Source organism: Lepidochelys kempii, chromosome 6 (genome assembly GCF_965140265.1).
Source record: "Lepidochelys kempii isolate rLepKem1 chromosome 6, rLepKem1.hap2, whole genome shotgun sequence".
NCBI classification, from domain to species: Eukaryota; Metazoa; Chordata; order Testudines; family Cheloniidae; genus Lepidochelys; species Lepidochelys kempii.
The window spans coordinates 15965409-15992557 of NC_133261.1; the positions used below are offsets into that span (position 1 = coordinate 15965409).

The 27149-nt window shown below is 58.4% G+C and overlaps 2 protein-coding genes across 2 annotated transcripts; one reads left to right on the forward strand and one right to left on the reverse strand.

The window, feature by feature from the left end:
- Positions 1-1964: 1964 nt before the first annotated feature.
- Positions 1965-15503, forward strand: TMEM132A (transmembrane protein 132A). Its single transcript, XM_073346897.1, has 11 exons — positions 1965-2261; positions 6720-6934; positions 7040-7258; positions 7736-8133; positions 8444-8593; positions 9065-9257; positions 9341-9484; positions 10353-10558; positions 12043-12319; positions 12832-13023; positions 13545-15503. The coding sequence occupies exons 1-11, from the start codon at positions 1976-1978 to the stop codon at positions 14742-14744; spliced, it is 3480 nt and encodes a 1159-aa protein (XP_073202998.1). The 5' UTR covers positions 1965-1975; the 3' UTR covers positions 14745-15503.
- A 2229-nt stretch (positions 15504-17732) lies between these two features.
- SLC15A3 (solute carrier family 15 member 3) lies at positions 17733-27149 on the reverse strand. Its single transcript, XM_073350601.1, has 8 exons — positions 26377-27149; positions 24575-24858; positions 24311-24476; positions 22504-22599; positions 20993-21161; positions 20605-20763; positions 20031-20189; positions 17733-19643 (listed from the first exon to the last, which is right to left on the reverse strand). Exons 1-8 carry the CDS (start codon positions 26938-26940, stop codon positions 19492-19494), a joined length of 1749 nt encoding a protein of 582 aa, XP_073206702.1. The 5' UTR covers positions 26941-27149; the 3' UTR covers positions 17733-19491.

Sequence of the window (27149 nt, forward strand, 5' to 3'; positions counted from 1 at the left end):
GAATGGAGCGCTGGGATAGCCCAGCAGCTGCGTGGGGTCCCATCCCCTCACCCCTGCAGGCTGATCAGTGCCTCTCAATTCCCTGCTGCTCCAGGGGTCTCGGGCATTGGCGCACCTCGTTCTCTCCTGGTCTCTGCCTCTGGCACACACTGGCCAGGTCTCCTGCAGGCTGTAATACTTTGCTGGTTGGGTTTAGCAGGTGGGTGCTGGGTGGTGGTGGTGTGGTGTGCAGGCCTGTGGCGTGCAGGAGGTCAGGCTAGCTGACCTGATGTATCTTTGTGGCCTTAAACTCTAGGACTCTGGCAGCCCCACTTGTGGCCCAGGGCCCCGTTACACTAGGCACTGTACAGTCACAGAGCGGAAAGGGGTGGGGTCCTGGGGGCTGTGTCTGGCTAGGCTGTGTGGACTCAGTATCACCCTCACCCCACCTCTCTCCCATGTCCCTTGTTTGCTTATCCTCTCTATCCCTGTATCTGAAGCTTCCAATTCCTCCCCATGCCCGTGTCTGGGTCTCCAGCTGTTATATGATACAGGCTGAAGACTCCAAGCTCTTGCTTTTTGGCCTTTTTAACCCTTCAGTGCCTGGGCAGGTTTATTTCTGCCCTGGCAGGGTGCGGGTGAAGTAGGGTCCATGGCAGCCTGTGCTCTCCCAGAGCCTGAGGGCAGAGCCAACCAGCTGCAGCTCCTTGCTGCTGGCTGGCTCCTCTCGGTGGGGGGAAGAGCAAGAGCACTGGGCGTGAGCTCTCAGTGGCTCCCAGCACTCCTCTGGTGCCCGGGGGGCTCTGGCAGGCTGCAGACCTCGGCGCAGGCCCTGCTGCAGCTGGGCTGGGGGAGCCGCAGGGCAACAGCTTATGGCACTCTCAAGAATCCACTTGCTCTGTCCTGGCTGTCTGGTTATTTACAAAGCACCAGTCACCAGGGGGCTGAGCTGTGGGCTGAGCTGTCCCCACCTCTGTCTGTCCCTGTGGCTCTCTCTAGCTGTCTGCCCAGGGCCAGATTTACATCTTCAGCGCTCCCCCCGCAGCTGATCTTTGTGTTGCACACAATTTTAGAGAGAGAAGGGCACCCCTAGAATGCTGGTGCCCCTAGGCACATGTCTACTGTGTCTAATTGGAAATCCAGCCCTGTGTCTGCCTGCCTATCTGTCCATGTGGGTCTCTTGCTGTCTGCCTGTCTGTCCCTTTCACCTTCCCTCACTCTCTTTCCTACCAATCTTCCTTGCTGCCTCTTGCTCTCTTTTACTCTTTCTCCTTCTGCCTGTTTTTACCTACTGCTCATGTTCTCTCTCCTTTGCACTTCCTCTCCTGTTGCTCCCTTGATCCGTCCTGTCCCTGTTATAGCCTGTATGATACTGGAGCCCCGAGCCCGAATCAGTGTTTCAGGAGCCATGGCACCAGGCTCTGTACACACAGCACGGGAGCCAGCCCCAGCCCCAGCCCCAAGCAGCTTCCAATCTCCCATGCACAGGGAAGCACCAATCCTGCCTCCAACTGACACAGCCTGTCCCCTCCCCCCTCACTGGCTTGCCCTGTCCATCCTCGGCTCCTTCTGCGCCTTGCTTGGCCGTCTCCAGCGCTCGCAGTCATTCCATTTGTCTCTTCCTCCTTCTATAGCTTCTCACTCATCCCCTTCCTCTTTCCCCTCCTTCATTTCCTTGCTCACACCTTCTCTTGTTCATTTTCTGCCATTATCTCGCTCTCTCCATTCTCCCATCTCTCCCTCACCCTCTGTCCCTCTCTACTGCTCCCTGCCTTGTTCTTTCCATCTCGACCTCTTTCTCTCCCTCTCTGGCTGCTTCCCTCCTGCCTCTGGCTCCACCTAGGCCCCGTGTATTGCTGTTACTCTGGGATTCGCATTACTTTAGCCGCTTTTCCAGGCCCCCTGCAGTGCTAGGCGCTGTACCGGGGGCGGCACTAGGATGCCGGCTGGAAAAGGAGGGGTTTAGGACCCGGCCGGGGCGCCAGGCGAGCAGCCCATGTGCTCCCTCCCTCCCCATCCCTCTATTGTCTGGGAGCGGCAGCCCCGAGCTGCCGGCTGCAGACGGAGGCGCGGCCCGGGCGCACGGACAGAGCGGGCGCGACGCTCGGGGGCCGGGGCATGCTGCGGGTGCAGGGCGCGGGCGGGGGGATCTGAGCCCCGCGCCAGCCCCATGGCCCCAGGGCAGGCAGGGATGGGCCCCCCACGGCTCGCTGCCCCCCTGGCCTCCGGACGCGGCTGCCTTGTTCTGCTGGCCGCACTGCTGGCCCTGCAGACGGCGAGAGGTGAGTGTGCGGGCTCGGGGTGCGCCCCTCGCTTGGCGCCCCACGGACACCCCGGCAGCGCCGCTGAGACCCCCCCGCGCCGGGCTTCCCCGGGCCCGCCGAGCTCCGTCGGACCCCGCAGGAGCCGTGCGCCTTGCGCGCCCCGCCCCCGTGGGATGCAGGGGGGACCCCTGCCCCAGTGACCCGGTTCTGAGCCGCATTAGACCTGTGCGGCCCCGGCCCCAATCACCTAGGACTGAGCCCCATTGGACCCTTGAGCCCCCCGCTCCCCCCGTGGTATCTAGTGGGGACCCCGTCCCAGTGACTCAGTTCTGAGCCCCAAAGGACCCGTGCAACACCCCCCATGGGATCCAGTGGGGACCCTAGTTGCAGTACCTGGCTCTGAGCTCCATTGAACCCATGGGCTCCCCCCAGGATCCAATGGGTACCCTGGCCCCAATGACCCAACCCTGAGCCCCATTGGATCCTGCAGGACCCATATACTTCCCAGACCCCCATGGGATCTAGTGGTGACTCCTGCTACTGGGACCTGGCTCTGAGCCCCATTGGACCCCACAGAACTTGCGCCCTCTCCTAATATCCATAAGAACCAACATCTCACTCCTGTGGTTTCCCTCATGCCCTGTGGTCCAGAGCCAGCAGGGCCCCTTGTCTTTCCTCTTAGGTCACAGCAGGGAACCCCACAGGCTTCCCCACATTCCCTTTATGGTCTGGTCCTGGTGGAACCCCAGGTCCGCCTCAGGCGCTAACAAGATCCCCAGAGTTCTCCCCAGGTCCTCTGATCTGTTCCTGAGCCGCCGTATCTGCACCTTCCTGCATCCCCTGCTCATGACACAGCCCAGGCTGGAGCCCCCGTGACAGCAGGACTCCCCCTAGAAAGAGGCCAATCAATCTTCCCTGGGGCATGCAATGCTCCTGATGTGGCTAGCCCTGACGGCAGGGCAGGTCGGGCCCTTGTGGGCACTCCCCAAGGCAGTCTAGTTGTGAAGGTCTCAAGCCATGGGGCTGACCCCCATCTCTTGGGAGGCTGCTCCCCAGGTTAATGCATCTCTGTTAGCAAACGCTCCCAGCTTAGCCAGTCCTTACCTCTTCTGTCCCAGCCGCTGTCTGTTAGCCTGAAGGGGCCTCCTCCCTCCTGGGTATGTTGACTGTTCTCAGCTCTAGTTACTCCCTCCTGCCGTGCCCCCCCACATCCTTTCTGCCACCTCCCCCCCAAAATCTTTCCTGCTCTGAGATGTTTAGCCCCCAGTGCTCTAGGGGCAATGGGAGCAGAACTGTGCAGGGCTTGGTGGCCCCACAGGCTGGGACGGGATGGGTTGGACCTGATGGAGCAGGTGTGTCAGTTTCCCCATCTGTGCTCCACAGGGTCACCAAACCCAATCGATTCAGTGTTGCATTGGTAGCAAAATCACCTGCTTGTGATTCTACAGGGTCCGTTCCTGGTCCTCTAGGTCCTAAGCGTGATGGGGAACTTCTGGGATCTCAAGGCACCACCGGAGCTGTGGTTCAGAGCAAGCCATCTCTGCGTGGTTTGTTCTGTCCCACGGGGCTGGTGCCTGTGGTGGGATTGTGACATTTCATGATGAATCCTGACCTCGGCAGGGACAAATGGAGAAGGGGCTTGGGCCATAGGAGAGAGAAGGGTCCCTGGGCTGAGTAGGAGGGTTTGGAGAGGGGTCTGGGAAGAGAGGTAGGGAGCCAGACCCCCAGCAGGAGAGGGGGCGATATGGGAGGCAGGAGGTAGGCTGGAGCTGTCAGGATGATGAGGGGAAATAGATGAGAGTGCAATGTAATTAGCAGGCCAATCAAGCAGGGAGAGGGGAGATGGCAGAGGTCACTGCCTGTGGGAGGCAGATACCAGGCTTGTAAAGAACCCACCTGTTTCTCCCCCCCCCCCCAACTCCCATCCCCTGGATCTTGGGATGTAGTGACCCAGAGGGGGATGTCACAGTATCTCTCCGCCACCTGCTCCCTCTCCGGGGGTCAGGGACTGGGGCAGGCATGATAAGAGATCACAACGGTGGGGAAATCAACATTTAATGGGCTGGCTGGTGGGGCAGGGGGATCATAGCCCTGGACATGCTGGGGAGGAAGGTTTGGTGATCTCCATCCCTCTGTGTGGAAGGAGCTGGCTTTTCTGGCAGAACCGTCATAGAGCCTCTTACCCCATGTGTGTGACCTCCCCAGTCCCACGGTCTGTGACAGGTACCATCTTGTCCAGTGCTGATGGTAGCCCATTAGGGCCCTAAACAGGAATAGCACATATTAATAATTAATGGGGGCCCCCTTGAGCTGCTTGGGGCCTTAAGCAATTGTTTAGTCTGCTTAGGCCCTGGCTCCTATCTTCGCTGATGCTGGGGATTGAACCTGGGACCTCCAGAGCTAAAAAGCAGGAGCTGCTACTACCAGGGTTGTAACAGACGCAAATCCTCTGTAGATCGGGCACAGTTGGGGAACTTGCTAAAGACTAAAGACTTCTCATTTTTGAAAATGGCTCCTGTGCAAGCTGAAAGGTGCTAGCCCAGGCGAGATTCCTGCTAGTCCTGGCCCAGTAAGGGAAGTGGCTTTCAAGCTCCATGCAGTGACCCGCTCTGCATCCTATCTGCAGGTCGAGATGGTGCTAACATTGAGTTGCGGCTGTTAAGTAAAGATCAGCCCATTTCTGATCATCAGAGCAGGTTGGGTTATTATTTTTGGAACTGCCCTCTCTTTAAGAGGCAGGGAAATTCCAGAGTAAAGCACACCCAAGACTCTTAAAAAACACTGAAATCAACTGATTTCTGAGATCTTCCAAATGGCTGGTTCCATTGCCATCGAAGTATTGACTCTTTGACAAATTGTGTCAACTCTAGGGCTGGGTGAAGAATAAAATAACCATTTTTGCAAACCATGTTGAAATCGTTTTTGTATTGTTTTTTAATTAGTCGGGGGGGAAATTGGTGGGGGTTTTTTACTGAAAATGGTATCGACCTTTTTTTGTTATCGGAAACCCAGTGGGTGAAAAATCTCAATGATTTTCATCATTTTTGTGGGGTTTGGAGGGGTATGGGGGGTGTCTTTTTTTTTTTTTTTTTATAAAAAGAAAAAGTGAATCAGCTCCACCAGAATGCCATGTTGTTGTGTGTTCAGTTTTGTCATTTGTGTGCTTAGGTTCTGTACAGACCCAGGACAAAAACACAGCCCGTGCCCCAGAGAGCAACAATCTCAAACGCTTTTGAACCCACTAAGTTCAGATGTTAACAGAAGCAAAGAGCAGCACATGATTAACAGTCAGGCTAACGGCCCCTTCCTCTTTGTCACTCAGCTTTGGCCTTCCTGCCTCGTCATGTCAAAGTCCCACTGAATCTCCAAGTGTCTGTGGAAACCCTGGGGAAACAACATCTGAATTTCCACTGGCTCTGTACATCACAAAGAAGCAGGCGAGCACAAGCCTGTTTGTATTACAATTGCACCTACTCCCCGCAACGGAGATAGTGGGACTCCGTTGTGCTAGGTGCTGCACATGTAGACGGAAGAAACAGTCCCTGCCCGGCAGAGCTAACAAGCTCAATAGAGAAAGCGGTGGGGAGGGGGAGTGGGATCATTTGCCAAATGGAGAACTGAGGTAAAGGGAGCTTAGGCCAGTGTTTTCAAGAGCTCAGCCCTCTGCTGAGCACTTTTGATAACCCGACTCTAATTTGGATGCTGAATGAGAGCTGAACTCTGGCAGATTGAACGTAAGCTTCGTTGCTGAGCCGTAGACAATCTGGCCATAAGTGGCTTGCCAAAGGTTTGCTTAGATTCAGAAAGTGAAATTCTGACCCTGTTGAAGCCCATGTCAAATTTCCCACTGATTTCAGTGCTGCCAGGATTTCACCCAGACTGTACTGTTCTCGTCCTGTCTGATCTGCATCACATAGGCCATGGAGCCTTGGTTGTGAGAAAGGCTGGTCTTTTGTTTAAAGCACTGGACAGGGACTCTGGAGGTTTGGGTTCAACCCCATTTATGCTACAGACTCCCTGGGGGAGTCACTTAAAAAAATCTGTGCCTCAGTTTCCCACCTGTAACATGGGAGAAATAATAATTTTATGTAGATGTGAACTCTTTGGGGCTGTGCCTTTCTCCCTGTGTGTCTGGGCAGCACCTGGCACAACGGGGCCCTGATCTCAGCCAGGGCAGGGCCTGTCTCTCCCTATGTGTCTGGACAGTGCCTGGCACAACAGGGCCCTGATCTCAGCCAGGACCTCTAGATGCTGCTGTAATACAAATAATTTAGCTCCCTTTTCTCCAGCAGGAGGCAGGCTTGGTCCACCCCCTTGAATAGCTCAGGAACAGTGACGCTCCACTCCAGCTGACGTCCTGGCATCTCCTTCTCTCAGGAGGGGTTGGGTGAGGGGGAGGACACGTGCTCTGGTAAGTGTGTGGGGTAGGGGGCACATGACTGCCGGCCGCAGACCTGGTTTTTCTTCTCCCCGCAGTGAGTGGAGAATCGGACCCCCATGACCTGGTGTACCTGCCGGCCGAACTCAAGGTGCTGGACATTCCAGAACATTTCCGGCTGCAGCGGGTGGATCGGTACCTGCCGGGAAATGCTTCCCTGGGCTCCCGCTCTGAGACTTACCTCCTCCTCCATCGCCGGCCCACGGCAAAGCCTGTCATCCAAGCCACCTACCTGCCCTTCACTGCCCAACAGGTAACCCTGCCCATCCAGCAGTGCCTCCACTCTGGGCTCAGCTGGGCATCTCGGTGTCCCATCTGACCCATCTCTCCCGGTCTCAATCTGCGTCTCTTTCTCCAGGTGGTGCCAGCAGCCGATCCCCACCACAGGTACGGCTCCGCGGCTTGGGACGTCCGAGCCGTGTCCATTGAGGGCACAGTGTCTCCAGCTGAGCCGTATGCCAGGGTTCTCTTCCACCTCAAGGGGCAGGACTGGCTGCCGGGACGGCATGACCTGCCCTGTGTCTCCCTGCATGCTTTCCACCAGACACGGGCTGTGCATGGAGCCTGCCGCCTCCAGGTCAGTACGTGACCCGCCAACATCTGCCCTCCCAGGAGATAGAGGGTCCAGCACCCAGACATCCTTGGAGGAGTGGGGGAAGGGGGAGGGGCAGTGGGAGCTGAAAGTCCCTCTGGTTGGGTACGTTGCGCCCCTTCCTGGCACCAGATCGTGGTGTGTCGGGGTCACCATGGAGAAGATGAAGGTTGTGTGTCCCCCATAGCAAGGCTGCAGGGGCAGCTGGGGTTGGGGGGCTCCCTGGGACAAGGCTAGCTCTTCTCCAGGGGTTGAGCTTGGGGTCTAAGTGATCTTAGATTTGGGGAAAGAGGGGTGCTCTGTGCTGGGGACAGCAGTGCAGTGTAGGTCGGGCTGGAGCAGGAGTTGGTTTCCCCCTGGGGTGGGTGATGGAGACTTCAGGGCCCACCCTAGAGGTGGGTGGTCAATGAGGTTGGGGTAGACTCATGCTCTCTGAGCCCACTCCCTGCTCTTCCCACTCAGGCACCCCTGGGAGTGTGCGTGGTGGAGCTGGAGTTCCCCCCACGCTGGTTCTCTGCCACACACCCCTCCGCACACAGCCGGCGCAGAGCTGCAGAGCCCGCCCGGCCCCCCGAGCGAGCCGAGCTGTACTACAGCCTGGGGACCGTGGAAACGTCTGCAGAGTGCAGCTATGCGGGGCCCCAGGAGAGGCCCCGGCCGGGTGCTGAGGGCACCAAGGAGAGACTGCACTATGTCAGCGCTGTGGAGCTGCGAGGCACGGACCCGCCTCGGCGCCAGGAGGTGCGGCTGGATGACAACGTGCTCATCCGGGTCCCCGACATGGCACTCCGGCCAGGGCAGCTCTTCACGGCCACCCTGATCCTCCAGCAGAACTTCACCGCCAACCTGCTGACCCTGAGGTGAGATCCAGGGGGACCCAGGGATACAGCCTGAGGCACGGGGACCCTACCCTAACCTGCTGTCCCTCAGGTGAGATCGAGGGGCCCACCCTGAGATATGGGGGACCCTACCTGACCTTCAGGTGAGATCCGGGGGACCCAGGAACCTACCCTGAGACTCAGGGACCCTACCCTGGCCTGCTGACCCTCAGGTGAGATCCAAGGGGATCCAGGGATCCAGCCAAGGACTCTGTAGGGTTCAGAGGGTCTCTGCTTTGGGTGATGTCTCTTCAGGAGTCCATGCTCTGACTCTGAGCCGTGCTTCTTTCAGGATCAAGGTGAAGAAGGGGCTGCAGGTCCTAGCTGCCCGCCCTGCCGTCCCCGAGGCATGGACGGCCAAGCTGGACAAGTTCAAGGGTTCAAAGCACCACACCGCTGTGGTCACTTGTCGCCGGCTGGACGCTCGCCAGTTGGCCTGGAGGTAGTAACCACGTGACTCCTGAAGGGGACAGGGCTGACACGCTTATTCTCCTGGGTATTGGCCAATTGGGCAGGATGTAGGGAACCATGTGACTCCTGCGGGGGGCTGGGCTGATACCTGTATTCTCCTGGGCATCAGCCAGTGGGGACAGGAGGCCATGTGACGCGGAGGAGCAGTGATAATGTAGCTGTTCTCCCAGGACCCAGCCAATCAGACTGTAGGTCTGATGCCGTTGGCCTGGGGATGGGATGGCTGTTGCTACTCCACCACATACTGACCAATCAGATCGGAGGGAGGGAACCATGGGCCGCTGAACAGGACAGTTCCTCTCTCTGGTCACCTCCCGGTTGTGCTTGAAGGTGAAATTTGTGTGGCTCGTGATGGAGCAGGGGTGAGATGCCACAGCCCCTGGGGGCGCTGTATCCGTCCTCTGCTTCACTGCCCCCTCACTTCCCTCCTGCCTCCATCTAGGGCAGCGGATTTCCCCGAGTTCCTCTACCTGGACTTGGCGGTGGAGAACGGCACGAGCGGCCTGGCCTCCACGCGCCCTGTCACCTGGCAGGTGGAGTACCCTGGCCAGGACCCTGAAGCTGAGAAGGACAAGATGGTGTGGGAGATCCAGGTGTCGGAGCGCGACGTCAGGGCGCTGGTCCCACTGGTGAAGGTAAGGCCTTGTGGTTCTGTTCCCGCGCCAGGCAGCCCCCCAGAGGCAGGGTCTCAATCTGTGTACCCTCTTGGTCTCCCCAGGAGCAAGAGATTGTGAACACCGCCCCCCTGACGGGGATCCCCCTGGCAGTGCCGGTGAAGCTGGTCGCTGTGGAGATGGGGGGAGCTGTGTTCGAGGTCACCGAGCAGATGGGGTGTGAGTCTGCCAACAAGCAGGTCCTGAAGGTGAGAAACAAATGAACCACCCACTGACCCATAGGGAAGTGCCCTCCTGGGCCATCATCCCTCATCCTGGCCCTCTGAGACCCAGATTTTTCCCCCTCTCACTGTCAGTTGCCTCCCAGAGCATCATTCTCTAGCTCTGCCCTCTGAGACACCAGCTCCCCTCTCACCATCCTCAGGTGCCCTCCTGGGCCATCATACCCTGTCCTTGCCCTCTGCAATGCCAGATCCCCCACCATCACCCTCAAGTGCCCTCCTCGCTCTCTGAGACACCAGATCCCCTCTCACCATCCTCAGGTGCCCTCTTGGGCCATCATCCCCATCCTCACCCTCTGCAATGCCAGATCTCCCCTGACCCCTCAGGCTAGGGCAGGAGCAGAGGTTACGTGGGAGTCCGGTGTGACCACTCCCCAGGTCATAGTTCAGCCCGGTCGGTAGTGGGACTGCCTCTTCCATCTGGAAGGTCTGGGCTTCCCCACTGCTCCCCCTTCAGGCTTTCAGCCCCCCAGGTTCCCCTCACCCCCATTCCACAACTCAACATCTCTGCCAGGTGCCTCCTGTTCCCTCCCCAATGGCCCAGCCCCTGCCCTCTCCACCTTCAGCTCCATAGCCACATGTCCTTGGCCCCCTCCTACCGCTTGGGGCTCAGCCCCTATGTGGTTCCCATCCCCACCGCCTCTCACCCTGTAGCCAGGGCTCGCTAGTTCCCTTCTGCTCTGTTTCCTCTTTGCAAGCTACTCCCCACACCCTCTCCCTGGTTCCGTGGAGTGTCCCGAGTGGCAGGCTTGGAGGTTTGGGGGGCGGGGCAGGGGTGAAGGTGTCTGGACATTTGTCCACATATGTGCCATTCTTCATGCCCTCCTGGCCCCAGGTGACGGACACATGCAACTCCGTCTATGTGGGGGGCAAGGAGAACCGGGGCGCCCGCGGGGCGCGAGTGGATTTCTGGTTCCGGCGGCTCCACGCCTCGCTGCTCTTCACCGTCTGGGTACCACTACTGCCGCTGCGCATCGAGCTGACCGACACCACGCTGGAGCAGGTGCGCGGCTGGAGGGTGCCCGGCGCCGCTCCAGACAGGTCAGTCCCTCTGGCTCCCAACCTGGAGCAGGGATTGGGGCTGCCGGAAGGGTGCCGGGGCCTTGTGGGTGGGCAGGGAGAGTGCCAGGGCATGGTGTGTTGGGAGGACACCAGGGCCTGTCCAGTGGGAGGGTGGGCAGGGCCTGGCAGGCAGAGAGGGCATTGGGGCCTGGTGCATGGGAAGGATGTGTTGGAGATAGGGGAGGTGGGGGCATGAAGGAAGCAGGCAGGGCTGGCACCAGGGCCATGTCCAGACTCCAGTGTATGCTTTGGGGCAGCTCAGATGCCACAGTGATGGGCGCAGTCTAAGAACCTGGCCGGACTAGAGCGGAGAAGGGGCCCAGGGGAGACTTCCCCTTGGAGCGGGCAGGTCGGTTGAGTGAGGAGCCCAGAGTCTCTAGTGGCTGGCTGAGTGAAAGGCTCTGCACTCGGGGCGCAGGCAGTTAGGGGTGGGGGCCAGAAGCTGGCGGGGAAGAGACGGAGTCTCTGTGATGGGGAAGGGGGACCTGCGGTGGGGTGTCACAGATCCACAGGATTGGTGCTGGGCCCCAGCTTTGGAGCAGCCTCTAGGAGGAACCTCTCAGTGGGCCAGACCCCCGAGGGGTCTCACTTTTCCTCCAGGGCAAGCCACATGGTGTCACCATGTCCTCAGCCTGAACCTCTGGGCTTTCCGCACTCCTGCGTCACACCGTGAGCTCTGTTCAGCGAGTCCCATGCAGACAGACTCCTGGCAGAGACCTGTCAACCCTTCAGGGATTAATGCACCTCACCCAGCATGAGCAGTGACACCAAACGGTGTTGTCAGAACAGCTGGGTTTATTAGTCAGTGGGAACGCGGCATAGGAAGGCCTTAGGTTAGCACAGAGGAATGAAATAGCCGAGCTAAGCTGTAGTGACCTCCAGGGTTCAAGCTGTGTGTCTCTGTCCGTCTGGCCTCCTTCGGCTGGAGCCTGGGCACTAGGACCCTGCGAGGTGGGAGGGTCCCAGAGCCTGGGCAGCAGCCTGAGCCAATTAACCAGCCCCACAAACCTGAGTCAGCTGGCATGGGCCAGACACAGGCATCTAATTGCAGTGTGGGCATACCCTCAGAGGCTCCACTGGTATGGGGACCAAGATCTAGACAGCTAGGTGACACCCATGTCTACGTCTCTTCACCTGCCCTGAGAGCAAACAGCCCTTTTCCACTCCCTAGGTAACACGGGGGAAATTGAGGCACACCTAGTCTTCATACAAAAAATTCCCACTTCATAACAGGGAGTTCCAGAGTTGCTGATTGGGCAGAGGCCGGGGGGGGTCCCAGTGTGTCTGATGGGGCAGATGAACAGAGAGCAGGCTCTCCATGTCAGTGCAGAGGCTGGCAGCGTGGGGTCCTGGAGGCCATGGCACTGGGATGAGGTGGCTCTCGGCCACCTGCACCATGTGGGGTTAGAGCCCCATGCCTGGCCGCTCCCTGCTGAGACCGTGGCGCTCTCCTCTGCGAGCAGTGGCCTGGCGGAGCCCGAGGAGGCTGGGGAGGAGGCAGAGAGGCGAGCTCGCAGCTGTCGGCTCCAGTACCAGCGTGCTGGTGTCCGCTTCCTGGCGCACTTCGTGGCTCACCCACTGGACGGTGGACGGCACCTGACCTACATGCCGAGCTCTGACTGGCTCCTGGACGTCTCCCACCTGGTGGGCGGGCAAGCCAAGGTGCAGGACCCCCGCGTGGCCACTCTGGAGGGCGGGAGCGTGGTGATAGGCCGCGAGCCGGGAGTGACGTCAGTGGAGGTAGGGACTGGGGTGATTGGAGGGTGCCCAGGGAGGTGGGAGGCGGGGGGGGTGAGCTGGGGAGGGGCACGAGGGATGGTGTGGGGTGAGCTGGGGGATGCATGTAGTAGCAGGGAATCGTGTGGGAGAGGTGCAGGGGGATGGTGTGGGGGGACAGCTGAGCAGAGGGATGGAGTGGGGGGCACCAAGGAGGTTGAGGGGAGAGGAACAGAGGATGGGTGTGGGGTTGGCTGGGGGGAGGGGGAAGTGTGGGAGATGGGAGGGGTGGCTGAGGCTGGGGGAGGCACAAGAGGTGAGTGGCGGTGGCTGCGGGGGCACGGGGGTAGCGTGGGAGATGAGGGGTGGCTGGGAGAGGGGGAAGCATGGGAGATGGGGGACATGGGAGATTGGGGACATGGGAGATTGGGGACACAGGAGGGAGTGTGGGAGATTGGGGGAGGCTTTGTGGAGGTTTTCTGTCCAGATCAGAGCTGCTGCTAGTGCCTGTATCCCCTGCTCTCCCATGGGTGCAGGTGCGCTCCCCTGTCTCGGATTCCATCCTGGGCGAGCAGACCCTGGTGGTGTCGGATGAGAAGGTGGCCGTGTTGGAGCTGCAGGCCCAGCTGGTGTCGGGCCTCTCGCTGGCACTGAGCACGGAGCCACGACACCCCGATGTCCTCACCGCCACCTGCCAAGCACTCTCAGCCCTGCACTCCCCAAAGCAGGTGAGAGGGGCGGTCCGTGGGGCCTGGGAGGCAGAGCGCAGGGCTGGGAACACGGGGTGTAGCCAGGTGATTCCTGGGGACATCCCAGGCTCCTGGAGCTGAGCAAGCCTGGCTATACCAGGCCTTTAAAGCTGCAGCTTCTGCCCCTCCAGTGCTGGGCCTTGGCATGCGATCCAGACCTCTCTGGTGGCAGATGAGGGTGGGGACCCTGGCTTTCGGCAGAGCCCTAGAACCCATGGGTTTGGGCCTTGCCCAGTGTCTCTCCTTGCTGCAGCACGGGTGGGAGGAGGGAGTCAAGCGCACATTGCTTGGGAGAGTTGGGAAGTGGGGCCTGCTGCAGCTGTGGCCCCCACACAAAGCGGGGAGGGCAGCAGCATAGGGATCACGGGTGTGTCTCTTCTCGCACCCTCCGTTTACACCCACCCCCCTGCCCGTCTGTGTCCCGTCCCCCCTTTCCCCGCCCCCCCCAACACTACACTCTTGTTGCCTGATCCCTGTGGCCCCGGATGTCCCCCCTCCAGGAAGCAGCACTCAGTGTCTGGCTGGCATTCACCGACCACACCCTGGCCCCCGTGGAGCTCTATGGCTGGCGGGACGTGGCACTCTCTGTCTCCTCCCTGGACCCTGGCGTGGCCTGGGTGCGGCCGGACGAGGAGCTAGCTCGCCCGCTGATCGTGGCTGAGGGGCCGGGCCAGGGACCCCTCCTGCAGCTGGGCCTGCACACCGCAGACTCCTGCCGCAAAGGCAAGCACCGGGCGCCGCTGGCCACTGGCACTGCCTGGCTGGAGGTTGGCATCAGCCGACGGCCCCCAACCCCCGGTAGCCCACGGCCCCGCAATCCCCACCCCGAGTCCCCCTTCCAGCGGGCCGAGGGGGCCATGTCGGGGGAGGCGGTGACGGCGGCAGCTACGGAGACCATGGTGGGGCCCCGGAAGCGGGCCCCAGCTGGGGTGGGACCCAACCTGACCAAGTCTGAGAGGCCCGAGGGTGGCACCTTCTCTGAGGATGGCTGGCCTGAGGAGGAGGAGGAGGAGGATGAGATGGTGAAGGCCCCGGAGCGGGTGACGGACCTGGAGATTGGGATGTACGTTCTCCTGGGCGTCTTCTGCTTGGCCATCTTCATCTTCCTCGTCAACTGCATTGTCTTTGTGCTGCGCTACCAGCGCAAGGAGCCCCCCGACGCTGGGCCCGGCCCAGCCCCCTCCACCCAGCAGCCCCACAACTGGGTGTGGCTGGGCACCGACCAGGAGGAGCTGAGCCGCCAGCTGGATCGCCGCAGCCAGCACCAAGAGCTCAGCCCCAATCCCTCCCCCGACCCCTCCGCCGCTGCCAAAGATGGCAGCTGCTGCTGCTGCGGGACTCCCCCGGGCATGGAGGGGGGCAAAGGGGAGGCTGGTGCCCCTGAGATCACAGGGCCCGACGGTGGGGTCTCCTCCTGCACTTTCCTCCCTGCGGCTCTGGGGAGCCCAGCACCCCCCAGCACCTTGTCCCGGAAGGAGGTGGCTGCACCAGGGGGCAGGCGTAAGCGGGTGGAGTTTGTGACCTTTGCCTCACCCCGGGCCCCTGAGGGTGCCGCGTCCCCCCCGCCCTCCTCTGCCCCCACCATCCAGTCCATCCTGGTGGCCAGCGAGGACGACATCCGCTGGGTATGCGAGGACATGGGGCTGCGGGACCCCGACGAGCTGAGGAGCTACATGGAGAGGATCCGGGGCAGCTCCTGACCTCGGGGCCCCTGCACCCTACTGACACCGTGCAGGGCAAAGCAGTAAGGGACCAGCCCCCGCTCCCATTGGCCACCCTCCCAGGGATCTGTCCTGGGATCCACTGGGCATTCTCTGTCCAAACCTGCTCCCTCCCAGTCAGTGTTAGGAGGAGAGCACTGTCCCCTGGGGTTGCTGCCAGGGGTCAGGGCTCTACCCACTAGGGATGAGTTGTAGGCCCCTGGATCACTGAGATGCAGGGCTGCATCCTATAGAATTATCTCTGACTCTTTGTCTCTGTCCTGGGGATCCAGCCTGTGCTCCGTCAGTTTCTATCTTGATCCCAGCTGAGGCCCCTCTTTCCCTCTCACTGGAGGGAGTTTGACCTCCCGAACTTGGAACCCAGGTGTCCTGGTTATCGCCCAGGTTCTGGGGGTGCTTTCCCCGCTGATCTCCAACCCATTGAGGGGCGAGCCGGGGCCGGATTCCAATTTTGCTTTGGCTCTCATTGCAATGTTGTGTTGATTGTGATGGTTTTCATGGCGAGTGTCCTTCCTGTGGTCTGACCCTTGGGATATCCCCCCAACCTGCCCACCATTCAGGGGTGGGCCCCCTCCCAGGGGGCACCAGCCGGCCCCCTTCACCCTGGCCGTGCGTTCGTTTTGTACGATCTCTGGCATTTTATACCTGTAGCGTCGGGAGGCTGCCACGACGGGTCCTTTATTTATGGAAGATTTTTAATTCTTATGTTGTTACAAAAATAAAGTATTTAAAAACAAATACCCAGCCCCTCGGTGAATGGGGGGACCTGTTCCATCCCTCTCTGCCTTTGTACTCAGAGCACCCCCTGGGTGGAAGGAGATGACCAGCTGCAGGCTCCCTCTGCTATCAAACTTCTCCAGTCTCTCGGCCTCATTCTCTGGCCCCATCTGCCAGCGTAGGCCATTCTTCCACTGGACTGTAGAGGGGAATGGGGGATGGCCCCTTGAGAATACCCCCTGCACTGAGGGGCCTTCCCAGCTGGTAAAGAATTGGGAGAAGGGGCTATCTACCAGCCCCCAGCAAACGAGGTGGATCAGGGGCGTGACTGGATTGCATTCACTGTGACTTACCTGCTTGCCATAGGAAGCAGCTCATAAATCAGAGCAGCCCTGGGGCTGCTCTAAGCTATCCCTGGACCAGGCACAGCCCAAGAATGCAGGGAGCATGACGGTGGCTTAACACCAGCCCCATGCTGGAGGCTCGAAGAGGTGAGAGGTGTCCTCCATGAACAGAGTAACGTGCTGCGTGTGAGGTCAGCAGGAATATGCGTGCACTAGATTCACAGCCGCACAGTGAGAACAGACCTTTTTAAAAACAGTCTTCATCGAAAAGGGAAAGTTTCCTTCAGGGCCTGGGCCAGGCCACAGGGCTCCCCTCTCCCTGCTGTCCCAGCCTCCCCTCCCCACTGCCAGCAGCTTCAGCCTTTTTAACAGCCCAGCCCATCAGATCGATTATAATTAGATTTTCCATTGTCAAGAAAAGTAGCAGCATGGCTCCCTCCCTGAGCCTTCCTCTATGCGGGGATCCCAAGTGGGAGAGATTTATAAACCTTGCTCTGAAGTTTCCATTTACAAACGGAGCTGAGTGCTGAGACACTTGGATAAATGGTTAATTTGTAGGGCTGGCAAATGAATAAAAAAATTTATTGTGAGATAAAAAAATCACGATTAATCACAGTTTTAAATCGCGTTTATTTAAATATTTTTGGATGTTTTCTACATTTTCAAATATATTGATTTCAATCACAACACAGAATACAAATATCGGGGGGAAGCCCTGTTAGTCGGTATCCACAAAAACAAGGAGTCTGATGGCACCTTAAAGACTAACAGATTTATTTGGGCATAAGCTTTTGTGGGTAAAAAACCCACTTCTTCAAATGCATGGTATGATGCATTTTCACTCCATGCATCGAAGAAGTGGGGTTTTTAGCCACGAAAGCTTATGCTGAAATAAATCTGTTAGTCTTTAAGGTGCCACCAGACACAGAATACAAAGTGTACAATGCTCACTTTAGATTATTATTTTTGGTTACCTATATCTGCATAGTAAAAAAGAAAAGAAATTGTATTTCAATTCACCTCATACAAGTACTGTAGTGCCATCTCTTTGAAAGTGCAACTTACAAATGTAGAGTTATTTTTTTTTTTTTACATAACTGCACTCAAAAATAAAAAAATGTAACACTTTAGAGCCTACAAGTCCAATCAGTCTTGGAAGCATGTCCTCTGGAATGGTGGCTAAAGCACAAAGGGGCATACAAATGTTTAGCACAGGGGTCGGCAACCTTTCAGAAGTGGTGTGCTGAGTCTTCATTTATTCACTCTAATTTAAGGTTTCGTGTGCCAGGAATAAATTTTAACGTTTTAGAAGGTCTCTTTCTATAAGTCTATAATATATAACTAAACTATTATTTTATGTAAAGTAAATAAGGTTTTTAAAATGTTTAAAAAGCTTCATTTAAAATTAAATTAAAATGCAGAGCCCCCCGGATCGGTGGCTAGGACCCGAGCAGTGTGAGTGCCACTGAAAATCAGCGTGCATGCCGCCTTTGGCACATGGGCCATAGGTTGCCAACCACTGGTTTTGCACATCTGGCACGTAAATACCTTGCAATGCCGGCTACAAAAATGCCATGTGAACATCTGTTCTCGTTTTAATTGTAAATAAGAAGTGGGCAGCATTATTGCCCATAAATGTAAACAAACTTGTTTGTCTTAGCGATTGGCTGAACAAGAAGTAGGACTGAGTGGACTTGCAGGCTCTAAAGTTTTAAGCTGTTTTGAGTGCAGTTATGTAACAAAAAAATCTATATTTGAAAACTGCACTTTCACCATGAAGAGATTGCACAACAGTACTTGTATGAGGTGAATTGAAAAATATTACTTATTGTTTAAAAATATTTGCACTGTAAAAAAGATAATCAAAAATAATCTAAAGAGAGCACTGTACACTTTGTATTCTGTGTTGTAATTGAAATCAATAGATTTGAAAATGTAGAAGAACATGCAAAAATATAATTTCAACGGGTATTCAATTAACAGTGTGATTAAAATTGTGATGAATCACATTTTTTTAATTGAGTTAATTGTTTTGAGTTAATTGCTTGAGTTAACTGCAATTAATTGACAGCCCTATTAATTTGTTATAGATCATTAGTCCATTCTGTCCCGTGCCGCTCTGCCAGTGGTGCCAGCAGCAATCGCCCACTTGGTCAATTTTCAAACAAGCACCTTTGTGCTCTCTCCTAGGCTGCTACTGGTCATAACTATCTGCTTTATCCTCCTGTCAAACTCTGCTCTGCCGGGATGCCTACCACAAACTTGCCAACTGGTGCACTGAGACCACTGAGCAATATTGCCTCATTGTTTCCTGGTGCTCCTCCAGCTGTCTGTTGTCTTTGACTTAGGTGAGGTGAGGAGGGACCAGCACCTTGTTCTGCATCTGCAACGGCACACGGCAATACTCATAATAATCTTACTAGCCACTTAACCAGCTCTAGTACCTTCTGCTGATGTGCTCAAGAGCAGCTCTGGCACACACTGGTCATATTTTTAAGCTGCTTAGAACAGCCAGCCACCACGTATCAACCCCTTATAGACTGTTCGGAAGTGGACCCTTGCCATGAACTGCAATCCCCATCCTTGATAACAGGCCATTCCGTTTCAGTATCTCCCGCAGTGTTTGGGTTGCAAAGGCTCCAGGGGCAAGTCTTGTTCGTTTACAGAAATCTCTTTCCAGTGGAGTGTTGTTTTTTTACAGGAACACTTTTTTGCTTTGAGTTCTGCTGTGCTTTTCCCTGCATTATTTTCACGCGTCATAAAATTGTAAATAGATACTGGCTGGGCACTTAAGGGCCATTGCATTCACCCCTCTGTCTTTTCCACCAGGTGCTGGTGGCTTGGAGCACCTTTATCTAACTCCCTCTCCCCCCAGAATAAATTAAAGCCCCCACGCTCTAAAATTCCATCTTTACAAACACCTCCACTTGGACCAACCCCCAGAGAACAGCCAGGCACAACCCACCACCGCTGCCCTCTCCCCATCAGAGCCCATTTAGCATTACACAGAGTAACACGGATCATGGCAGTTCTGAGGTCCTATCCACCAGTGGTGCCAGCAGGTTTGCCACTCTATGAGATTGTATCCAGCCTTTGCCCAGTTGAGCCCTGATATTAGTACGGGCTGAGAAGGAGATTTTTTCCTTGTGTAGGATGGGGCAAATCTTCCGCCCTCTCCTGGGCTCTGGGAATCATTTCCCAACCCCTCATTTCAAGTTCCTTCTGCCTGTTGATTTAACCCCTTACTGGTGCCAGTCCCAGGAGATCGGCCATGTCAGGACCCTGCTGGATGGCAAAACCCAGGCAAGAGAGGGAATCCTTAGGAATTCTGGGCCTGGAGGGTGGATCTTAAAGCCTGGGGGTAGCCAAGGAGGCAGGACAACGTTTCCTAAGGGTCTCCGACAAGGAGAAAGAGCAAGCCCCCAAGTGAGCCATGAGGGGGCTCTGCCCTTTAGGGCATCCCCCTCCCCCTTGGGGCTGTCCCTGCGTCCCGTGGGTGCCTTATGGGTGAGAGTCCCTGGTGTCCTACTAGGGGCATCCCTCCTCCCCCTTCCCCGGGGAGGTTTGCTGACCCTGCTGCACTGCTTGGGAGTAGTTCCATCCACCAGCCCAAGCCGGGCAAGTCACTGAGCAGAAAGGGGCAGCTGGAGGGGGGCAGGGTCCCCTCAGTCCCCTTCGTGGCCAACACAGGCGTGGCAGTTGGGCTGCTGTTGCCTCTCGTAGCGGCCAGAGATCCAGAAGAAGAGCATGCAGGTCACAGTCTGGATCCCAGCCAGGAGGAAGAAGTAATAGTCCATGTGGCAATTGTTAATGTTCCCTGGGGAAACAAGGGGCGAGCCGTCAGAGCACTCCCTCCTGGTACCAGACAGTCCCCTCCACCTCTAGCCCCTGCAGCACCCCTAGCCCAGGGCACATTTCTCCCTACACAATCAGTGCAACCTGGCACCAAGTAGACACCATCTTCTGCCACATTCCCAGCCCCAGGGACCCATCTCCCCTGGCACTGTCAGCAGAACCCTCTCCATGGAGAGCTCCCCCTGCTGGCAGTGGGATGATGAGGCCTGAGACTGGAGAACAGACCTATCTCCCAACCTGCCTCGAGCACCCCCTGTTGGCCCCAGGGATACATTTCCCACCCCCAACTCTGCTGAGCGGCTGCCTCTCTCCCTTTGGCTCTGTATTCGCCCCTGGACCCCACACTCACCGTAGTCCTTGGGGCAGTCCATCCAGCCATGCTCCGACATTGAGAGGAGGGTCAACAGCCCAGAGCCCAGGAGCGAGCCCACGCCGGAAATGAAGAAAAAGAGCCCCATGATGGCTCCCTGCATGGACTTGGGGGCCTCAGAGTAGGCAAATTCCAGCCCTGGGGGAGAGCAGAGAGCTCTGAGGGACCTCAGTAATACTAGGGCAAATGGACACTGCTTGTAGCCACCAGGGGATGGGATCAAACAGGCTGTTTGTTACCATGTCAGCAGATTGCTGAGCTGGCAGTCCCAACCCAAGCACTAGCCTTGAACCTATCAGTCGCCCATCCCCAGCTACAGACCAAGCCTCGTATTGCTTAGCTTCATGAAATCAGAGGCCATCACCTCCTGCCAAGATACAGCTGTAGTAGAGCTCTCTGCCCCCGCCCCCAGCACGGTGCAAGGGGCTGTTAGTCCGACCCATTGCACATGCTCAGTCTAGCCCCAGCACCTGGCGCTTCACACCTCACCCGTGCTGCCTTATCGTTACTGAACCCCATCACGCTAGGCGCTGCACAAACCCAGCACAGTTACCTGGAATGCTGGCGAAGATTTCGCTGATGCCGATGAGCAGGTACTGGGGAATCTGCCACCAGATGGGCAGCGTGGCGGCAGTGTACATGTCCTCTCCAATGCGCTGTGAGATGGTCTGGTTGTTCTTCACATACTGCAGCCTCTTGGTCTCCAGGGTGCCTGCCGAGGAGGGGCAGGATGGATCAATGTGGCATTCCCCCACACACGCTCAGAAGGGGTCAGCCCCATCTGAGCAAGGCCCCATGGGCCCCTGATTTCAGGGCAGGGAGAGTCTATCAGCCATCCTCTGGGATCCCCCAACAATGCCGGTCAGCTCCAGCCCTGGCATTGGGCAGTAGCCTCCCACCCACCAGCCATGGCCTCCCTAGCCACGGGCACCAGGCGTTACCTGCCACAATGATAGAGGTGAGGCCAAAGAACATGCCCAGGGCCATCCTCTTCAGCACCGAGGGCAGCAGCTTCCGCCTCACCAGGAACGGGTCAATGACTCGATCCTTCAGCGGGACCAGAATCAGCAGGACTACCACATTGGCTAACAGGAGCCAGGCATCAGGGAACTAGGGAGAGAGAACTGGGTCAGAACCAGCACCTGGGCTAACAGAACCAGGCACTGGGGATCTAAGGCAAAGGTGGGCAAACTACGGCTCGTGGGACCGTCCTGCCCGGCCCCTCAGCTCCTGGCCAGGGAGGCTACCCCCGACCCCTTCCCCGCTGTTCCCCCTCCCACGCAGCCATGCCGCTGCACGGGCAGCGGGGCTGCGAGCTCCTTCCGCTCTGAGCGGCATGGTAAGGGGGCAGTGGCGGCGTACCCGTGGTGATAAGGGGGTTGGGTAGAGAGTCCCGGGGGGCAGTCAGGGGACAGGGCATGGTTGGATGGGGAGGAGGTTCTGGGGTGGTCAGGGGTTGGGGAATGGGAGGGGGGTTGGATAGGGCATGGGAGTCCCAGGGGGCCTGTCGGGGGCAGGGGTGTGAATAAGTTGGGGAAGTCAGGGCACAGGGAGGGTTGGATAGGGGGTGGGATCCTGGGGGGCGGGGTGGTTTAGGGCGGGGGGGTCCCAGGAGGGGGCAGTCAGGGGACAAGGAGCATGGGGGTTGGATGGGTCGGGGGTTCTGAGGGGGACAGTCAGGGGGCGGGAAGTGGGAGGGGGCAAATAGGGGGCGGGGCCAGGCTGTTTGGGGAGGCACAGCCTTCCCTACCTGGCCCTCCACAGTTTCGCACCCCGATGTGGCCCTTGGCCAAAAAGTTTGCCCACCCCTGATCTAAGGAGAGAGAACTGGGTCACAACCAGCACCTGGGCTAACAGAACCAGGCATCTCCTTGAGAAACGACTCTACAGCAACTGAAAACCCTTATTCTGAATCTCCTACCTCTCCCAGCCCTGTCTCCCCCTGCTTCCCCATCCCCTCCCGCCCATAGGTGCTGGAACTAGGGGTGCTGCCGCACCCTCTGGCTGGAAGTGGTGTCCATCAGATACAGGGTTTACAGTTTGGTTCAATGGCTCTCAGCACCCCCGCTACACAAATTGTTCCTGGTCCCCTGCTCCTCTCCAGCTGCCCGGGGCCTGAGGAGAAGCGGAAGCAACTGGGATGGTTTCTGTTCTGTCTCCAGCCCGGCCGGTAACCACAACCAGTATCACATGCCGCTCACGCTGGGCCTCTCACAAAGGAGGGATTGTGCTGCCAGGGGCAAGTGATATCCTGGACCTGCCTCCCTGCCCAGGCTGGGCATGTCACCCGACTCGAATGGGCAGCAGGATTCACCCTTGTGGCTCAAGGTGGTCTCTTCCCTTGGCCTGGCGCCAGCCCTCTCCCTGTCACCCCCTCTTGGGGTGTCATCCTCAGCCCCAGCGATGCCACTCAGCCCCTGAACTGACGCCACTGTCTGCCCCAGCCCCTCACCGCGTAGCTGCTGCCCTCGCTGCTGCCTGTCTTGTTGTGCTGGAAGATGTTGGGGATGAAGAGGTGCAGGCCTTGCAGATAGTAAGTCGACTGCATCTGGAATGTAACAGGGAGGTCACTGTGGGGCTCAGATTCATGGAACATCCCTCCCCCCATCACACCTCTTGGGACTTCATCATCCACCCCAGTGATGTCACTTAGCGCCCCCCCACCCCCGCTGCCAGGGGCATTGTGCCTCCTCTTCCCCCTTGAGTTGGGGTCATTGCCTGCCATCCCCACTGCATGCCCTGGCCCCCATGGGAACTGAACCCCTCTCCTACCCCACTGAGGTAGGGCAGAGACACCCAGCAGGAGGGCATGGGCTGACACCCCCCCACACCCCGACCCTACCCCAGGAAACTCTGCCAAGCCAGGACTAGGGGAGCAGTGTGTGGGTGGCCCCCAGGAGAGGGTTAATGGGTCAGAGAGAGAGAGAGAGAGAGAGAGGCAGGCAGGCAGGCAGGCAAACTTTTTGGCCCAAGGGCCATATCTGGGTATGGAAATTGTATGGTGGGCCATGAATGCTCATGAAATTGGGAGTTGGGGTGCAGGAGGGGATGAGGGCTCCATCTGGGGGTGTGGGCTCTGGGGTGGGGCCAGAAATGAGGAGTTTAGGCTGCAGGAGGGGGCTCAAGGCTGAGGCAGGGGGTTGGGTTGGGGTGTGGGAGAGGGTGTGGGTTCTAGCTGGGGGTGTGGGCTCTGGGGTGGGGTTGAGTATGAGGGGTTGGGGATGCAGGAGGGTGCTCCGGGCTGGGACCGAGGGGTTCGGAGGGTGGGAGGTGGATCAGGGCTGGGGCAGGTGATTGGGGCATGGGAGGGGGTCAGGGGTGCAGGCTCTGAGCAATACTTACCTCAAGCAGCTCCTGGAAGCAGCAGCATGTCCCTGTGTCCCCCCCGGCTCCTATGCAGAGGCACGGCCAAGTGGCTCTGCACGCTGCCCTGTCTGCAGGCACCATCCCTGCAGCTCCCATTGGCCTTGGCTCCCAATCAATGGGAGCTGTGGGGGCATTGCTTGAGGCAGGGGCAGCATGCATAGCCCCCTGGCTGACCCTATGTGTAGGAGCTGGAGGGCGGGTATGCTGCTGCTTCCAGAAGCCATGTGGAGTCATGGCATGCACACAGCAGGGCAAGCCCCTGACCCTGCTCCCTGGCTGGAGCACCAGAGTGGGGCGATCCCCAGACCCTGCTCCCCAGCGGGAGCTCGAGGACCGGATTAAAACATCTGAAGGGCTGGATGCGGCCCCCGGGCCATAGTTTGCCCACTCCTGAGATAGGGGGATGAGCTGCTGGCCTCTTGGAGCCCGAGAGAGGACAACTCAGGGAAAGTCCTGGCGCCGATTCTGGGAGGAAGGGCAGCCTCTGGCTAGGGAGGGGTGGGAACGGCTGCTGGCTGAAGACTCAGACCAATGGGATCGGCAGCAGATGCCAGAGCTGAGGAGCTCTTGTGGAGATGGACTTGATGGATTGTTCTGTGCTGGTCATGTGATGAAACCAGGCTTGGGAGAGGGGTGGAGGTAAAAGCTTGGAGGAAGCCTTTGTGGATTATTTCAGGGACATTGAGCCAGAGCTGCCCCTGGCCACGAGGGGGCGCTCTGGAGGCAGCACCCCTGTTTGAAGCCTCCACTACCCGAGGATCTGAGGGTCTCACAAGCACTGATGGTATTGATCCTCAACTCTAAGCTCCGTGAGGATGGCTCGATGCCAGCCCAACTGCCAACCCCCTCTATGCATCAGCACAGCTGATGCTGCTGCTCTGCCGGCTACCTACCTGGAAGTAGACCATCCAGTACGGAATGAAGGTCAGTAGCACCGGCAGGATCTTGGCCATCACCTGGAAGTTGGCAAGATCCTCCTCGGACGAAGGAGCCCGGGGCTGCGATTTGCCGTCAAGGAGAGGATCCACGCCCTGGGCTTCTGATTGGAGAGAGCTTGGCCTGCAGCGAAAGGGGAGAGCACAGACGGCGTGAGGAGGCCAGCATGAGCATGGCCCTAGAGGGGATGGGGGCAGCTGGGCCACCAGCGCCCACCCTACCTGATACGGCGCGCTCGGCTGCCACAGCTGCCTCGGAAGGCCAGCCTGAGCATGGCAGAGACCTGGCTGCCCGCAGGGGGCTTGGTGATGAAGGTGGGGGCGGCCAGGAGGAAGACGAGGAGGGCCAGGGCCACGCAGGCCGCGGGGATGGTGTAGCCGATGAGGAAGTTGACATTCTGCTGGATGAAGGCCACCACGAGCAGCGAGATCACGGCCCCGATGTTAATGCTCCAGTAGAACCAGTTGAAGAAGCGCCGTGTGGCGTTGCGGCCACGGTCCGTCACCTGCAGGGAGCGCAAGGCAGGACGGCGTGAGCCAGGCTGTGCTCTGCCTCTTCCAGTGAGGACCTCGTCCCCGTCCCCACTGTGGGAAGGGGGGGTCCCAAAGGAAATGGGGGGGGATTAACCCTTTATGGGCTGTGGGGAGAGAATTTCTAGATCCCTGGCGGGGGCTGCCTCCCATCTCTCCCGCCCTTTGGGGAGCCCAGCAGTTTCTAGGCCTGGCAGGGGGACTTTCACCACCCCTCCACCCCAGGGACTTCCACCTGCAGGGAGCGCGTGGCCAAAACTGAGCCAAAAACACGGGGTGGGGGCTCATCCTTAACCTAGACCCAGCCTCCCTCCTTCCTGTCCTCTTCCCCCTTTCCCGGCCCCCTGCTCCCTCCGTCCCCCAGCCCTTCCCATCCTCTCACCTACCCACCCAATCAGGATGCCCCATTGCAACAGCACCCCCTGAGGGTGTGGAGGGTGGTGGCCCCCCTGCCTGGCTGAGGCTCTGCCTGGCTCCCCAAAGGGAAGGAGAGATGGGAGGCAGCCCCCTAAAGAGGTCTAGACATTCTCCCCCTACAGCCCCTAAGAGGTTAACTCCCCACCCCCATTTCCTATGAACCAGAGAAACAATCCCCTTCCCCCAGTTAGACCCCTTACCTCCCCGAATTGTGGGGGGGAGAACTTCCTCACTCCCGGGGGAGACAGAGAGGATTAACCCCTTGCGCTCTGGGAGGGGAGATCATCCCGAGGGACGTTCTCCCTGCCCCCAGCCACGCCTGGGAACTCTGGCTTGTTTCTGGGGTGGTAGAGAGGAGACTTTATCCATCATCTGCTTGGGGGGGGGAGAGAGAGAAACAGCCCCCTCCCCCATAGCCTGACAGGGAAAGCCCCTGCACCCCCCATGTGCATTAATCTGTGGAAGCACACAGGTGGACTTGTGTGTGCCTGCATTGCCGTGTGTGTGTGTGTGCTTTTGCATGCCTGTGTGTGTAAGCACATGCGCGCTTGTGCATGTTCATGGAAACGTGTTCTCACATGTGTGCAAGTTTGCAGGGGGAGGGGGTCAACGTGTGCCATTGTCTGCATGGCTGCTTGCGTGGATGTGCTTTTGCGCAAGGGTGTGCCAGATGCATTTGCATGTGGGTGCCCCTGCGCATGGGTATTCATGTGTGCAAACTTTTGTGTGTCTGTTTGCATGCATTGCCTGTGTGTGTGTGTGTGTGCGTGCGTCCGTGCACACACATGTGCTGCATGCATTGTCTCTGCCTCTGGGTGTGGGTGCACGCGCGCATTGCATGCATTGCCTCTGAGTGTGTTTGTGCGCACGCATTGTATGCATTGCCTGTGTCTGTGCATATGCACGCTCGTGTGTGTGTGTGTGCAACGTTAACCCTTTGGCACTAGCCGGGGTGAGGGTCCTGCCCCGGGGAATCTCTTTGGGAGGGCGTGTGTGTGTAGCCCTTTGTGTGCTGGACGTATTGCTCTCCAGGTTGCTTACCCTGGGGGGATGGAGGGGAAGGGCGTGCCTGTTACCTGGTCGGCGCCAAAAGGGGTGAGGTTGGCCTTGACGGAGCTGATGCCCAGTGCCAGCAGCAGCAGGCCGGTGTACATCAGAGGGGCGCAGTAGTGGCCGGGTGCCGACTGCTGGCACTCCCCACTCTGGTTCTGACAGGTATTCTGCAGCGAGTAGGCCGGCATGTCCCCGCACAGAAAGAGTCGCCCGTCCAATGAGGCCGTGGCGGGCAGCAGGCAGGCCGACACCAGGTAGAGCAGGAAGCTTAGCGTGATGGTCCAGTAGCGGCCCAGGTAGACGTCAGCCAGCCAGCCCCCGACGGGCGAAAGCAGGTAGGAGGCGCCCAGGAAGAGCAGGGAGGCCCGCGAGGCCTGTGACCCTCCCCAATTGAAGTTGCTGCTGTTGAGGTAGAGGACAAGATTGGAGACGATGCCGAAGAAAGCTGCCCGCTCCAGGATTTCCACCAGCAGCACGGCCGCACAAGCCGCCTTCCGGCCCTCGAAGGCATCCCATAAACCCCCGGCCGGGGCCTCTTCCTGCCCCAGCAGGGGCCGGCGCTCCCCTCTGCCACCATCCCGGGCCATGTACCGCCCTGCCTGGGCACCACACGGGTCTTCCTACTTCCCCTGGCCTTCTCAGCCTGTGCTCTGTCTGCCCTCGCTGCTCTGTCTGTCCTGAGCCTTCCCTTCCCACGCTCTGTCTGGCCGTCCTCCCCTCTCAGTCTCTGTCCGCCTGTAGCTCTGGCTGCCTCTGCCTTCCCTGCTCTGTCTCTTGCTCTCGCAGATGCTCTGTC

Excerpts from the sequence above, each read along its gene's own strand:
- TMEM132A (XM_073346897.1), top strand. The coding sequence starts at position 1,976 with ATGTGCTCCCTCCCTCCCCATCCCTCTATTGTCTGGGAGCGGCAGCCC. Across the intron at positions 2,262-6,719 it reads GGCCCTGCAGACGGCGAGAG|TGAGTGGAGAATCGGACCCC; the intron begins GTGAGTGTGCGG and ends TTCTCCCCGCAG. Across the intron at positions 8,594-9,064 it reads GCTCGCCAGTTGGCCTGGAG|GGCAGCGGATTTCCCCGAGT; the intron begins GTAGTAACCACG and ends GCCTCCATCTAG.
- SLC15A3 (XM_073350601.1), bottom strand. The coding sequence starts at position 26,940 with ATGGCCCGGGATGGTGGCAGAGGGGAGCGCCGGCCCCTGCTGGGGCAG. Across the intron at positions 24,859-26,376 it reads CCCCTTTTGGCGCCGACCAG|GTGACGGACCGTGGCCGCAA; the intron begins GTAACAGGCACG and ends CGCTCCCTGCAG. Across the intron at positions 21,162-22,503 it reads GCGAGGGCAGCAGCTACGCG|TTCCCTGATGCCTGGCTCCT; the intron begins GTGAGGGGCTGG and ends CTCTCTCCCTAG.